Source organism: Scophthalmus maximus, chromosome 17 (assembly GCF_022379125.1).
Source record: "Scophthalmus maximus strain ysfricsl-2021 chromosome 17, ASM2237912v1, whole genome shotgun sequence".
NCBI classification, from domain to species: domain Eukaryota; kingdom Metazoa; phylum Chordata; class Actinopteri; order Pleuronectiformes; family Scophthalmidae; genus Scophthalmus; species Scophthalmus maximus.
This window is the reverse complement of record NC_061531.1, coordinates 13,466,816-13,481,289: the sequence shown is the minus strand read 5'-3', so window position 1 is coordinate 13,481,289 and position 14,474 is coordinate 13,466,816. Positions and strand designations below refer to the sequence as shown.

The 14,474-nt window shown below is 44.4% G+C and overlaps 3 protein-coding genes across 8 annotated transcripts in view; 1 reads left to right on the top strand and 2 right to left on the bottom strand.

Moving 5' to 3' along the window:
• Window positions 1–1,872: 1,872 nt before the first annotated feature.
• tnfsf14 (TNF superfamily member 14) lies at window positions 1,873–4,685 on the bottom strand. Its single transcript, XM_035614264.2, has 4 exons — window positions 4,103–4,685; window positions 2,881–2,914; window positions 2,721–2,795; window positions 1,873–2,563 (listed from the first exon to the last, which is right to left on the bottom strand). The coding sequence occupies exons 1-4, from the start codon at window positions 4,304–4,306 to the stop codon at window positions 2,187–2,189; spliced, it is 690 nt and encodes a 229-aa protein (XP_035470157.2). The 5' UTR covers window positions 4,307–4,685; the 3' UTR covers window positions 1,873–2,186.
• Window positions 4,686–5,274: 589 nt separating this feature from the next.
• tmed1a (transmembrane p24 trafficking protein 1a) lies at window positions 5,275–8,050 on the top strand. The gene is made up of 4 exons (XM_035614263.2): window positions 5,275–5,743; window positions 6,799–6,896; window positions 7,147–7,339; window positions 7,428–8,050. Exons 1-4 carry the CDS (start codon window positions 5,549–5,551, stop codon window positions 7,644–7,646), a joined length of 705 nt encoding a protein of 234 aa, XP_035470156.2. The 5' UTR covers window positions 5,275–5,548; the 3' UTR covers window positions 7,647–8,050.
• Window positions 8,007–14,474, bottom strand: part of dnm2a (dynamin 2a) — a 28,097-nt gene continuing 21,629 nt past the window's right edge. For 4 of the 6 annotated variants that reach the window (XM_035614260.2, XM_035614261.2, XM_035614256.2 and 1 more), the window contains 4 exons: window positions 14,122–14,286; window positions 12,848–13,071; window positions 12,368–12,631; window positions 9,546–12,059 (listed from right to left, as the gene is read on the bottom strand). In XM_035614260.2, the coding sequence (XP_035470153.1) occupies window positions 11,987–12,059; window positions 12,368–12,631; window positions 12,848–13,071; window positions 14,122–14,286 (726 nt within the window). In that variant the 3' untranslated portion in view covers window positions 9,546–11,986. Of the gene's footprint in view, window positions 8,823–9,545; window positions 12,060–12,367; window positions 12,632–12,847; window positions 13,072–14,121; window positions 14,287–14,474 lie in introns of those variants that run through there. The other 2 variants (XR_004785839.2, XM_035614258.2) reach the window with 2 other exon arrangements.

Below are 14,474 nucleotides of genomic sequence, written 5' to 3'. Positions count from 1 at the left end.
TTTTCCGAGTTACTGAGGTTTCGTCTGAAAAACTCTTCTTTTCCAAACATCAGCTGCAGAGTCCCATAGCCCTCACCGCATGCTGTATTAGCTGCTGCCACCGCAGCTTTCGATTGCACCGAGGCGACGTCCAAGATGTTGAATTCAAATGCAGACAACAGACATACCCAGTTACCCACCCACTCTCGCATTAATTTTGCAGCATCTCTGTATGGGTTGGTTTGTTCCTACCCTTGCTTTCCCCTGCCTGCGTACAGGGAGCTGCGTGTCCACATGAAGACATGTGACATCACTGTGAAAACCCTCGTCGCCTCTTTCCATCATTTCACGAACCCACGTCACAGCGACGGCTTGCATCAGCTAGACGTGCAGCGTGCGGCCATTGAAAGAAACTGCTGTCGTATTTCAGTGACCGCTGGTAACTGCTGTGAAATTGTCTCACATTGCGAGAAAAGATTGGCCAGAGTTCAAGATGTGAGGGATGCTTTTTGAAGGACAGATCGACAATCCCCAATCTTATCACTGGACAATTATATCCAGATTAAAAGTTGCCACTGCTAACTATTGAAAATGAATTCCTGCTCTCCACTTGATCTAGCGACCAACACAAGGGGACAGCATTTAGCTGCGCACCACCATCACCTCTTTCAGTTTTGATTTGTTTGGAAATGTCGCTCTAGTCATCACGCGTCGCTTCAGTGTAAATTTAAAGGCTTCCGAGTGGTTTATTTCACGGGTAGTGTGTAAACAAAAAAAAGTCAAAAGAACTGATGTCTCGTCGCACAACCTTGCTTAGCGATGGGAAATATATTTGTGTCGTTCATGGAATCGTGAATAATTAATTTGAGATCAAGAGCAGTTATTCTGTCCCTCTTGTCCCACACAGATTCTCTGTAAAAGTCACGTCGAGACCAAGCGGTGAAAACCCACACGGCAGATACAGCTCCCCCTCTTTCACTGCTACAGCGCCTCGCACTTCACATGTCTGCCAGCGCTGGAAGACGATGACACATGTGTGAGGAAACTACAAGGAGGACACAGACAAAAATCTGGGCCAAGGCCACCCATGATCGGAGAGATAATATGTTTCCTCATGCATTCACATTATAAACTGATGCCCCACGCCGTAAGTACAGCCTCAAGTCAAGTTGTTTTACTGATTTGAAGAAAACTCAGTAGCAATGAGCAAAAAAAATGCACTTGTGGTTCAGTTAGCCTACACACACACACACCCTCCTGTATACGCACACATACACTACAGTACATGTTCACCAAACATCGCTCTCCAGTCGTGGGGTTGGAAAGTGAGTCAGGTAATCTGCCGCTGACACCCCCCACCCCCGCGGCCCCCACTGCCACTTCCTCCCCAGTTTACAAATACACAACCCCGTGGGTGTTTCCAAGAGCAGCTTCTTCGAACAGGCACGGCTGAAGGGAAAGTGCGACTGCATGAGAGAGAACGAATGACAAAAGAAGTCACGAGGCTCTCGCACAGGACATGTCACCATGGTGATGATCTGTAAAATGATCACCTGCAGCATTACAATAACACAACAATACGATGAGCATGATTGAGTGCGCTGGTCTGAATGTGTGCAGCACCTTTGTCACAAAGTGGAAAAGAGTCACACTGCTGCATCTTACGCCATGAAGAAATGCAGTTTAGAGGTGGTCAACTGGGTGAGCTTATACTGCTCATGTATCACTGTGGTAAGGAGAGAAAAAAACATATGTTGTGTTGTGTGGTTAGACTGAGTGTGATGACTCCGGCTGCTACTGAGACCCGGCCTCATCTGACACAGCAGGAAGTGAGTTCACTGCAGCGCGGTAATGGCCCAGGGCAAAGTCGTGAGAAAAACCATGCAGCGCACGTTGAATGATTGTCTGTTTATTAACATGATAAACAGTCGTACATTGTCGTACAAAAAAAAAATACAGCGTAATTACAGCAGTCATTCAATCTACCACTGAAGGAATAATAAATTAATAGTGCGCAGTGTATTTTACAGCAAGAGTGATAAGAAATGTTTGTACTTTTGATGCTTAAATTCAGTAGCGAGATGAAAATTGGAAAGACCGAACAATATATCAAAGTTTCTCTCGGCGACAAGACACGTAACATTCAGAGATTAAACTCCGAACTTTTAGCTTTGTGGCGATTGGGACGGCGATGTTCAATGCGATGTTTATATCATGAAGGCGCCAAAGATGTTCTCATAGGAATGGTGGCGCTTAATTCTTGCTGGGTTGCTGACTTTCACACACAGAGCATCGTCTTTGTAAAGGAGAAACACTCCACCCAAGTAACTGTTGCTCTCAGTCTTTGTGGAGTATGTCCTGGACATCAGCAGGGTAATGCTTTTTTGACTATACCTTTCAGTATTCTTGTCAACGGTGTGGTGAAATGGACCACCATTTCTGAAGAAGACCTTTGAATAGACATAGTAAAAACCCTCCTTCTGAATGATGAGACTTCCGTTTCTGTATTCCATTCCGTAGCAGATGGGGTTTGCGGTCTGGCTCCATGACATGATCTGTTGTCCATGAACTACATCTTGTCCATCTGGGGGGGGGGGAGACAATGTGAAGTTTGATTATTTTTAAAACCAAGGAGGCATTTTACTCAAACTTGATGATTACCCACCACTTTGAAAACTGCACCACACACAGAACTGAGCTGAAAATGGCGGTAATGGCTACGACAGTGACGATGGTCTCACCTGTCAGATGTGCAACTGGTTTGGAAGGAAGGACATCATAGCTGGGCCAGTCAGTGGGAGAAGTTCCTTCTTCCCCTGTGTGAGGACCAGACACAATCCGTCTCAGTGTGGATCAAGTGACCAAAGATATTCATCATGTGAGTAAATAGATGAGACATACCTCCAGTGAGCTGAGAGGAGGATGCTGAGGCAGCCTGCAAGGCAAACAGAAGTAAGTCACCTCTGAGTTGTGCAAGTGTGTCAATGAATGTGCACTTCCATATATCCTCCCATTGGGAGGATATTCCAAGCAGTTGTGAAAATCCATTGTAAAAGACCACGGTCTCGACAAAAGCAAGCAGATATATATGAAATTCTCCACATCGTAAAAATCTAAAAACTGTGTTTGAAGGACCACTTTAAGGTTTGACCTTTCTGTATAACAAAAGTAAAGGTCTGTGTTTCTGGCAATGAGCAGAAGGTAGATCGTAATCATGTCACAGGATATAGAGCACTTCCTTTTTTCTTCACCATACCCCCCCCCCCCCCCCCCCCCATGACTGTGGCCCTCACGCGGAGCATCAGACATGTGAGTCACAGAGATACAGTAAAGACAGTGACCATCAACCCTTCTGCATGCCCCTGCCCCCCTGTCGCCCTCCTCCAGGGACGTCAATGGAGTTTACAAATAAATGGGCCGGACTTTAATGTACTTCTCCATCTCTTCTGCTCTGTTCCCCATAATAGTGAAATTATGTCACCCTCAGCAGTTTTTCGGATGGTTTAGAGTAAAATTTCCCTTTTTTGTTTCTGCCACAGGGGTCCTTTGGTTTACGGATGCCTTTGTTTCACAAAACCCCGAGCTAGATCCCCCAAATGTGAAATGTAAATTTTAGAAGTGTGGGCCTGCTTTTGTCTCACAATATGCTGATGGCGTTATTTTCTTTAGCCCCACTGTGATGACACCGTGTGGAAAAGCAGAGCAGACATTTTCCTCCAGGTGGCACATGGTACATCAAACAGCTGTCCTCGCATTTCTATCCTGTATTGTATATTTTATTTAATAATTGAACTTTCTTGCTCTGATGGAACTTTCTCGCCATCAAGACAAATTTTGTGACATCCTTAATTTCTCTGTTTTTGTCTTAACATTTGAGAGCATGTTACATTGGTGCATGGAAACAAGTATAGATACACAAGACTGGAAGAATTTTGCTCAAAAAGTAAAACTATAAAAGGAATCAAAAAGTGTGAAAAAGGGTGGTTAATCTGGTAAAGAGCTCTGATGAGGACAGTGAGATTCAAAGGCAAACGTGAGGAACCGAAAATCCACAACCGTGACGTTCGTTTGATGAGCAATCACAAAGTACTGTTGAAGACTCAGAGACAAAGCTGATACTCACAGGTTCAAGTGTGTAGAGGTGGTAGAGGAAGCAGGCCTCTAGGGCCATGCCACACAGCGCCACGACGACCAGCAGGAACAGCAGGGTCTGTGCCGCCCCTGCCCTTCGTCGCTTCGGTCTCAGCCTGGGTGGGACTGGAGGCAGGCCGGCGTGGCTGTCCACCACATACACAAAGGGATGTCCATCCTTAGCCCTAGCATCCATAGCTACAGTGCTCTTTCAGTAACTTAATACAAAAAAATGCCTGAGGGTCTGGAATGTCCTCCAGAAGTCGTCAGAGGGTGTTGATTCAAAGGCGGCGGAGACAAACAAGAGATGTGAGACTTGAGAGACAGCGTGAAAAAGTTGCAAAATGGGTGGGCTCACTTGTGGTTGGTTCAAGTGAGCAGGGCTCACGAGTAGAACAGACTCAGATATAGAAACCATGAGCGGTATCACCAGGGACCACTTTGGGAGGCCGCCAGAGGTTCCACCTGTCTGCACTCAGCAACTGCAAACATGAAAATGATTCTGTGGTTGATTGCACTTTTTTTTCTTCTGTGGCTGCAGAACCAGACAAACGACCCGTTTTTGAAGCCTCATGGTGGAAGACAAGACCTCCCCATGACACCCACCCACATCACTGTAGCAATGTTGAAATATCTCCATTCACACTTCCTCTCTTGCATTCACAACTCGTTCACACATCACTGTGTTATCTTTGCGCTGTATGTACACACACACGGACTCCTCCGACTCCAAATGGATGATTTGATTCGGATCATTGCGGTTGACAGGGTGAGGAGGGAATCCGGCTCCTATGCTTTGGGTGAATTCTGTTAAAGTTCTCGCTGTGGATGAGAGGGCAGGTGGAAGGGGCACAAGGCCACGAAGACAAATAGAGTGAACTAAGAACATAGAAAGCATGACGTGATTCAATGTCACACAGCTGCTGTTAACATTTGACCATCTATTGAGTTTTCCTATACTGACTCTGTCACTAGCCTATTTCCATACTGAGGCCATGGCCTCATTTTGTCTGCTTTGGCCCACAGCTCCACCTATAGGATGTAACAGCACATGACAAGTACAATATTTGTTGAAAAACATCTTTTTTTTTTACTTGTTTGGAAAAAGAACAACAATAAATCCGTATGATTTAAGGAATGCAATAGGGCTGGTGAAGGGCCTTTTCAGCCCCAGGGGTAAAAAGAACAAATTGCACCTTGCTACCTCTTTGCTTTTCAGTTGTGCATGTGGCTCCAGAGTGCAGAGCTCTATTGGCTGACACAGATAGTGGCATTCAGCTCTGACCAGGGAGCCGGTTCCTATCAGGCTCTTCTGCAGCCGTCCGAGTATGAGAGATAGCAGTTACAGATATAGAGTGATTCACTTTTTTGTTGTTGTTGTGCATGTGTATCATAGGACCAAGCTGCTCAAAGTAGGTGGAAGTGGAATAAATGGACTATGCACGGTGACCGGAGGATGATGAACGTGTCTGCTCTGCTCTGTTTGCTGGCATTTGTCACTCTCACTGTAGACTTAACTTTGTCTTTGGGGCCAAATCAAGACACGGAATTTACATTTCTGTTACCTGCCGGCGGCACCGAGTGTTTTTACCAAACCACCACGAGGAAGGACAGCTTTGAAGTTGAATACCAGGTAAAGAAAGTACCTTTCTCTCTTGACAGTCTGGCACAGTGACAGTGCAATGTTCTGTTTAAAGTTTTGAGCAGCTTGATTAAAGTTTGTGAATCTTTGTCTAACTGAAAAACAAGAGAACAGGCCCATGGACTTTGGTCGTGCGTGCAGAGAGAGATAAGACGCCTTATCTGTAATGATCCCACAATGTGTGCTCACAAGGTGATACTGTTAAGTGCGACCAACACGCATGATGACCAGAAAAATGAATTTCAAATAAATATCATAGAAAAAATATAAATATTGTTGCCTGTTTTGTGCTTTTTTGTTTTTTACAAACATAAAGCTTTAAATTAAAAGCACACCTGCGCTCGGGGTCATTCATGACGTGCCGCTGGCCTTCAGTCATTTTATGGTCATGACCTTTGCATTGTATCACCTCATACCTTCACGCCACAGTCATCTCACTGCCGCTGCACCTCTGGCCGCGGTGGCACGTCCCTGCGTTCTCTGAGCATGGAGTCAGTGAGGAGCCCTGATGCTGAGCGGAAGTCTCCTTCTGTAAACTCCTGTAAGGTCAAAGGCCGCCTCATGGCGTGCGGCACAAACATGTGGTGTGTTGTGAAATAAAGAATTTCCAGACGCAGATGCGCGGACTGTGTGGCGCGTCGCGTGACGTGTCGTGTGCGCTATGTGTGCTGCCGAGTGCGCTATCAGGGCTCTCATTTGAATTCCAGACAGCCGTTGCTCACGTAGTCTGATTAAAAGTTTGAGCTGCGAGCTGCTGGTGCGGAATGAAAATACGCAGATAACGGAGTGTGTGCGGGTGAACTCTGGGCAACCAGAATATTGTTCCTGACCTCTGACCTGCAAAAGACAGCTGAAAACCCATTTATTCAAAATGACCTCTGTCTCACCTCGTAGTTTGAAACCATGTATTTTACTTTTGTTACGTTTTTTTTTTTTCACCCTCTTTCTGTATGTTTTATTTTATTTACGCGAAGCACTTTGTGAATTTGCTCTGTGAAAGGTGCTATACTAAATGAACTTGTCTTCTGTGTTACTGTCTCTTGCAGGTGATAGCCGGGTCTGGTCTGGATGTCGGCTTCGCCCTCATCTCCCCCACGGGACACCGGCTGGTCTCCGACTTCAGGAGATCTGACGGCATCCACACGTGCGTCACCTGAAATGATTTCCAACAACCGCCTCCTTCTGATGCGATGCTCAATCCCTGTAGCAGGCCCGCTCTTTGTTTGTATTCAAACCAGTCATCCTGAAAGCAGCTCACACCCCCAAAATATATGAAAAGCTGTAAAAAAAAGTGATTACACTCAACTTAGTAGTGAATAGTTTGCACCATGATGATGTTGAGGGCAAATCCCTTCTGTCTAAAAGATTCCGTGCCAATTTTGTTTTTACCGCAGGGTGTCTCCCACAGAGGATGGAGACTACCGGCTGTGTTTCGACAACAGCTTCAGTAAACTGTACGAGAAGATCGTGTTCTTTGGGGTGATCATGACGCCCAACAGCCAGAGCGGCACAAGCAGAGGCCAAGATGAGTGGGTGGACATGGTCATGACAGAGAACACGGTGGAGTACCAACTGGAGGACATCCGGGTGAGTGGTGAAACACAGAAGAAGAAAAACCTGGTGTCAGTGTGTTTTCATCTCCTCCTTCCCTGCTCTTCTTTTCGTCCTCCGCCAGGCGAGGATGGACTCTGTGTACCAGCGACTGGAGAGGAGCCGTCAGGTCCTGACCTCGCTGCGGGCCTCTGAGGCGCGGGACCGCTTCCTTCTGGAGGACAACCTGTGGCGGGTGTCCTTCTGGTCCTGCCTCAACATGCTCGTCATGCTCACCGTCGCCGCCGCGCAAATCTACACCGTGCAGCGTCTCTTCGACGACACCAAGCGGACCCACACCTAGTGCTGCAGAAGTGATTCACTGACCTCCGGCCAACAAAGAGCACCTGAACGTTTGACAGTAAAAGCTCAACTGACGTGCCTTGTGAGCTGAACTTAAAGGGATAGTTGACTCTACAACTGACTCGTGCTCATGCACTCTTTTAATCACTGCCACAGGAGGAGGCTTGTTCGGTCACATCAACAACTGAAAATCAGTTTTACACTATTGTAACATGCATACACATATCAACACCCACAGCACCGATATTTGTTAATTATGTCATCAGGGAAGCTTTGAAAACCCAAAGCTGTTGTTTTATTGAATTTAAGATTTTACAATGTACATCAACTCCACCGAAATCTATGACAAAACAAAGTTGTGTCCGAAAACTCCTGATTTTTTTTTTTTTTTTTTTTTTAACCAAAGCCTGTTTAAAAAGACAAAAACAAGTAATCTCTTTATCATGTTCCCCACTTGGAGGTGAAATAGGCAGAACACAGTGAAATCATGCAGATGTCAAGTTAGTGTGCCATTATCTGGACGCACTGCAGTCATTCGTCTCAATAGCAGTGTGTGGTAAAAGAAAAAAAAAATACATAAAGCCAGAAAGCACCTATACACTATGTTCTCCTGACACCCTTTTGGAAATCACTGGGACTGTTCAGCTTCCTGAGCCATCGTCAACATCATATTAAATGGTTACACTCCACCAAACTAAAAAGGCTTTTTTCTTTGTCGTCACATAACAGATGCTACAACAAATACATTTTGTTGGCGTTTATGGCTCGGCAATCTGGTCTGGCAATTTATCCCCTGAAGTAAAAACACACTGTATATAAAACAGCATTTCATTTACAAATCTGAATCTGGAAAAATGAGTGACATAAACTAGGAAATAGAAAAAGATCTGCATTGGATTCATAGTCCACCCTAACCATCTGTGGAAATACTCAAATATATCTAGTGCGGAGAACTATTTCCCTGTAAAAGAAAATAACTTACTTCAGTTTTGAAGTTCAATGCTTCTGTATAATTATTAAAGCATTACTGACAGTGTTGTAGCTTTGTGAATGAACTGAAACTAAGATAGGTCAGTTGTTTCTGTGGTCCTGCCGCTGTCGTGGAGTGAGGTCATTTCATGTCCACTGCAGGCTGCATGCTCAAGGTCACCACTGGTTTCGACGAGGAGCCGGCCGCCTGTTCAGGAACAATCAACCAACGTTAATGTTTTAACCTGGCGACAGGCAACAGTGCACAACCCAGTCATTGGAACAGCAAGGGAGTTGGTGAAGAGAGATCATCCTCTGCTCTCACAGGAGACATCATTAGACGCATCATTTATGGATGAACGCAGCAGCTGCAACACGAAAACTACATTAAAACAAAAGGCTACTCCCTTTGTTTCGTAGTAGATTTGAGTCAATATAACATATGGGAAAAATAGGATGAACTCTACGTAAAGTGCATATAAAAATATCCACCCACCTGTAAGTATTTATGCTTTGTTCTTGTACAGCTTGAAACAAAGTGGATCCCTTTAAAATTTGACATTAAAGAGGCTAATCAGTGTCGAAGAGTCACATTAAATCTACTTTGACTCAATATTATAAACCCCCCTAACCCTTCCTTCAAGGTGGGTGAACTATTTTTATATAGGCACAGCAGATAATTACTATGACAAGGTACTGATGAAAATGTTCATATGTGCTGAGGAACCGGTGACCATTGTTTGAGCCGTGTCTCTCTGCAGCAGCCAGTAGAGGGGTTGCCATAGGAACATGACCAGGTTTATGTCAGTCTGTATTGGATCAGATGTGGAGAGGGAGGCGAGTGGGGAGAGGACACTCGGACGGGGCCTTACAGTACGATATCAGAGAGAGAGAGAGCGAGTGGATCACACAGGAAACAGGAGACACCAACCACCAGAGCCAGTCCCTTTATTGTACACAACACCTCTTTATTGACTCTCCTTTCTGAATTAGTCCATTTTGTTTATTGAAATCAATTAATTTGCTACAGAGGCACTTGACAAGGGTTTGCAACACAAAAAGAAAATAATTTGTTTTTGCAGGTTGCTTTCCCATCTTCTTCCTCCGCCTCCAGACACGGGAGGGAAGGAGGAAGGAAGGAGGGGGCGCAACCTGATGTATCACAGGACATTTACAGTCTGGGCTTCTCACAGGCAGGCTGGAGTGACAGGCACAAGGAACATGGTCAATAGGAAATTCTATCACATGTAATTTGTTGGTTCATCAGTTTTAAGATTTGTTTTTTTCTTTTTCTTTCTGGCACTGCCACTGAAAGCCAAACCTGTTGAGAAATTCAGCCGAGGGAAAAAAACCCCCAACACATTCTGTCTCAAGAGTCTGTGGTTTGGGAAATTTTTTTGATTCATTTTTTTTTTTTTTTTTTTTTGTCAGGATGTCCAATTGAGTTTCAATCGTCTGTAGTGAGAAGAGACAGGATATGCCGTCATACACCACAACTCCCACCACCTGTTCACCAGTTCTACTGATCAAACCAAAAATGGGAAACATCCAGATAACCCCACTTTCACCCCCCACTGCCTGACCAGTTTTCCACTTCACACCTAAAAATATATTTTTTTTTAATTTTGAAGAAAATTTGGTTTTAAATGGTCAAAGACCAAAAGAAAAAAAAGAAAAAAGATATCATCAAATAATCACAGCTGTGTATGTTCAGCGTCACGTCTCCGAAAACACCTTCAGACAATGAACAGGGCAGTAAACCCCGTAGCAGAATTTCAAAATAAGAGTCCGAGGAGCGTGTAGGTTATACACAGCTGATACAACTGCAGCCAAATCATCAAAAGAAAGAACAAATGCCCAAGTTATAAATAATGCACCAGGAGATGCCGATCTCTTTTTCCCTACATCCAAAGCTGATCCAATGACTGTGTTAGTGCTTCCTTTATCGACGCCTACCGTTGCATGTTGACATATTGGGCTCTGATTATAATAACATGTTTTTGTCATCATCCCTGCAATTAAAATGAAAATACAAGTGCTAATTCCCCAGTATAGGCCAGCTATATACAATATTTTTGAATGCATGGAAGTAGAACTGGAGAGCAATAATAAATGTCCCTGACAAACTGAGCCGAAAAAGAGATGTGCCAAACTCCTCAGTTCTTAATACCATCATTATACTCTAAATCACAGATCTGTCCTCATCGACAAACCCCGCCGCTTCGCTGAGTCTCATCCTGTCTGAGAGGAAACTGTATGTGATCTCTTCTATATTAACCAGCTAATCCAGGAATGAACAAAGTCTACCCCGAAGGCTGAAGGCCTCGTCCGGGGTTCAGCTGAGAATAAAGGGATTCAAATCAAGGCTTTAGCAACTCAGAATTAGCGCAGAGGAAACGTCCCAACAAAGTGCAGACAGCACTCAGTCCGTCTCTCTCCCTTTCCTGGGTTCTTGTGCATAGTGTTCTGGTAACGGACTACATCATCCCTGTTGTGTGTGGCTTGATGTAAGGCTAAAACGGTTAGAAGTGCTTGGGCTACATTGGTCAATCTGACTGACATCTTTTCATCGTGGAAGAATATATTACAAATGGGAAGCTTTAGCTACTCTATCACTCTGTCTCATGCAACCCGGGCCCTGTGTCTCCTCATGCTTTGCTTTTGCTGAGATTAGGCTTTCATTTTTTAAAGCTACATTTATAAAGGGTCTTTTAAAAAGGAAGAAAGTCACTCCAATAAAATAACACAAGGGGGGGAAATGTTATCAACACCACCAAAATAACAATGGTGATAATTAGCTTTTGTTTTTCAGTATGAAATCAGTTAGGAAATGAAAACCCAGTAAAACATTAACAACCGGTTAAGTGTGTATATTACACAGCGATCTATTCTCGGGCGTCTGGTCCAATCTGAACAACAGGTGGAGGGGGGGGGGGGGGGGAGGAAAGCCAGCCCTTAACATTAATTTTGTTATTTGATGGGCTTCTGCCAAGAACCTCGTCCGAGGAAATAAAGTTATTACTATTTAAAAAAAGTTCTTGGCCTGTATGCGATACATCGCCTCCTACTGGTCGGAGTTAATGCATCCCACTGATCAGCTGGGTTTATTTTGTATTACACTCTTTTCCACAGCAGTCAGATGTAAGATTCAAGTGGTTAAGGGCTTTCTTTCCTTCTTTCATTCATTTGCACTGATACAGACAGTATTAGCAGCTTATTAACATTGCTTGAATAGACATTGATACGGCTGGACGATGCACATTATGCACCGCTATCAGTCGGCCCCTCCCCTCGAGGCCCCCGCCATACAGTGTCCAGATACACACACCCACACACACAAACACACGCGCAAAAGTGGGATTGCCCATGGGTCTAGTCTAGCAGGGAGGGCTCAGCAGGGCGGATAATGGTGGGCCGGTGAGAAGGAGCACCGGGGGGTCTTCGGCTGCAATGAGGAGAGAAGATATAGAACAAAGAGTGAGACATGCTCACACAGTGACAGTGGAGAAACTAAAACAACCCGACAGAGACAGAACAGAACGAGAGAGAGAGACTGAATGCAAAGAAAGGATTTTAAATACAGAGGGAAACTGGAGAGTGTGAGAAATGTCAACCGGCGACGACTGTGACTCTTGGAAAACAAGAGCATGCTGACAGATGTATTTGGGAAAAAAACATTACAAATACAGCACAATTAAGTTACAGCATAAACAAACGACACATTGACGATCACGTCATAGAGCAAAGTCATACCTTGGTACACCGGGTGGGACTCGTGCTGGCCGGGAGGGGATCTGGGGGGGTGCACTGAAGGGATCCAGGCTGCTGTTGAAGGCGTTGATGGGTTGGCCCGGGCGAGACGGGATCGGTGGCGCACCAAAGGCGGGAGAGGGGTTGAGCGGAGTCCCAAAGGCAGGGGAAGGGTTCAAGGGTGGTCCTGGCGTTGGGCCCCGAACAGCGGGTGGACGGCCGGGGGGCGGGGCCGTTGCGGGAGCAGGCCTGCGCTGAGGGGTTGGGCTGAGGAAAGGTTTTGAGATAATGAAACTGAAATTACGAAAATTACACAAAATGTATTGTATGTATTGTAGCCCATTTTGTTTGATACTTTGTTTTTCAGGCAGGCATGATACTTAGATGAAAGGTTTGTCATTTTCACTGTTTTTTAAATAATATATATATATATTTAATAAGTGAAATCATTGTGTAAAACTGGCTTTATCATTAGATTCTCACCTGGCTTCTTGCATCCAGGAGTCATTTACGGGCGGGGGTACAGGGGTGGTAATAGTGTTGGCGCTGATGTCACCGATGATAACCAGCGACTCCTTGAGTGCATGGTACATGCGTAGCATTTCATCTCTACGCTGGGCTTGGTCCGCCGACTCCTCCATGAGGCTGTTCTGATCCCCAGATGAGTAGAGGTAGGCCAGCAGCTCTGAATGGATGAAATCCTTTGCCTATAATGGAAGTTATGATTATTAAAAACACACAAGGTGGCAACTTACATTGATTAACACTGAGAATTTTTAAAGACGTGGAGCAACAGTAGCCAAAAGAGTTAACATCACAGAGTTCATGAACTGGAAAATGTGGTTGAAAGAAGTGAAAGGCCAGGGGCTAATTAACCCCAACAGAAAATGGTTCATAAATCATAACTCTTTGCAAAAGAGCTGCTAAGTGGACAACGGTGCAAATTTTGGTTGGTTGTGTGGTTGTGTGTGTGTGTGTGTGTGTGTGTATGTCGGCTGCTGGATTGCTGAAAGACATCAAGTGAGCTCACAAGAATAATAAAACATAATAAATGGACAGTGGAAAAGTTATGCATCATAAACTCTCTTAATTAGTGTCTTGGAGTTAATTACCTTTTTTATATATATAAAACACACAGTGACATTCAGACCTAATTAAACAGCAGTTTAGCTCAGTTCACTGTTTTATCAGGTACCTCGATTACTTTTATAGGTAATATCGTTATGTAGGGTGCTATACTTGCTCGATAAAGGCAACATAACTGTCTGCACGCATACACAGCTTAAGGCATATTACATCCATTCATACACAGATTTGTACACCAACAGAAGTTAATCTAGTAAGAAGGACAGGGACCATGTAGAGTTATAATATTAACTCAACAGGGCATCCAAAAAAATTGGATGTTTATATGGTTTGTTACGGTAGAAATCCAGATAGTGCCAGTATTCAGTAAAGCAGACAGGCTCAGATGTTAACAGACTCTTATCTGCCCTCAGCCAAGGAGGTTATGTTTTCACCCGTGTCCGTTTGTTGTCTCGTTTATTTGTCAGAAGGATTTCACAAAAAAAACTGAACCGATAATTCAAACTTAGTGGAAGAGTGGGCCAGTGAAAAACCAATTACATTTTGGTGCAGATCTGGTGAAAAGTGTATATTTTGTTTGGCCTTGGTGGACGTATGTGCTCTACTGTGTGCCATTCTACTGTTTGGTGTGTTAATGGCTCGGGTGTGTTGCCTAGGACTGTTGGACTCACACTGTTGATCATGAGATGCATGATGGTCTTGGGCACGAGGTCTCTGATGGATTTGTTGATGATGCCAATGTACGAATCCACCAGGTTGCGGATGGTTTCCACCTGTCGCTCCAGCTGAGGGTCCATAGAGAATGTGTCTGCTGGAGCAGCATCTTCATTCTCCGTCTGATCAGTGCAACACAAACAGGCAACAAAGATGAAGCATAAATATAATGACATACATAATTTGTACTTTATATCCGTTGAAGTTTCAATTACGACAACTGTCACAAAATCGTAATTGAAGAAATACGGAAGCGCATGTGTTACTGACCACTGTAATATTAACCAAACCATGGCTGTTAAAGAAACAC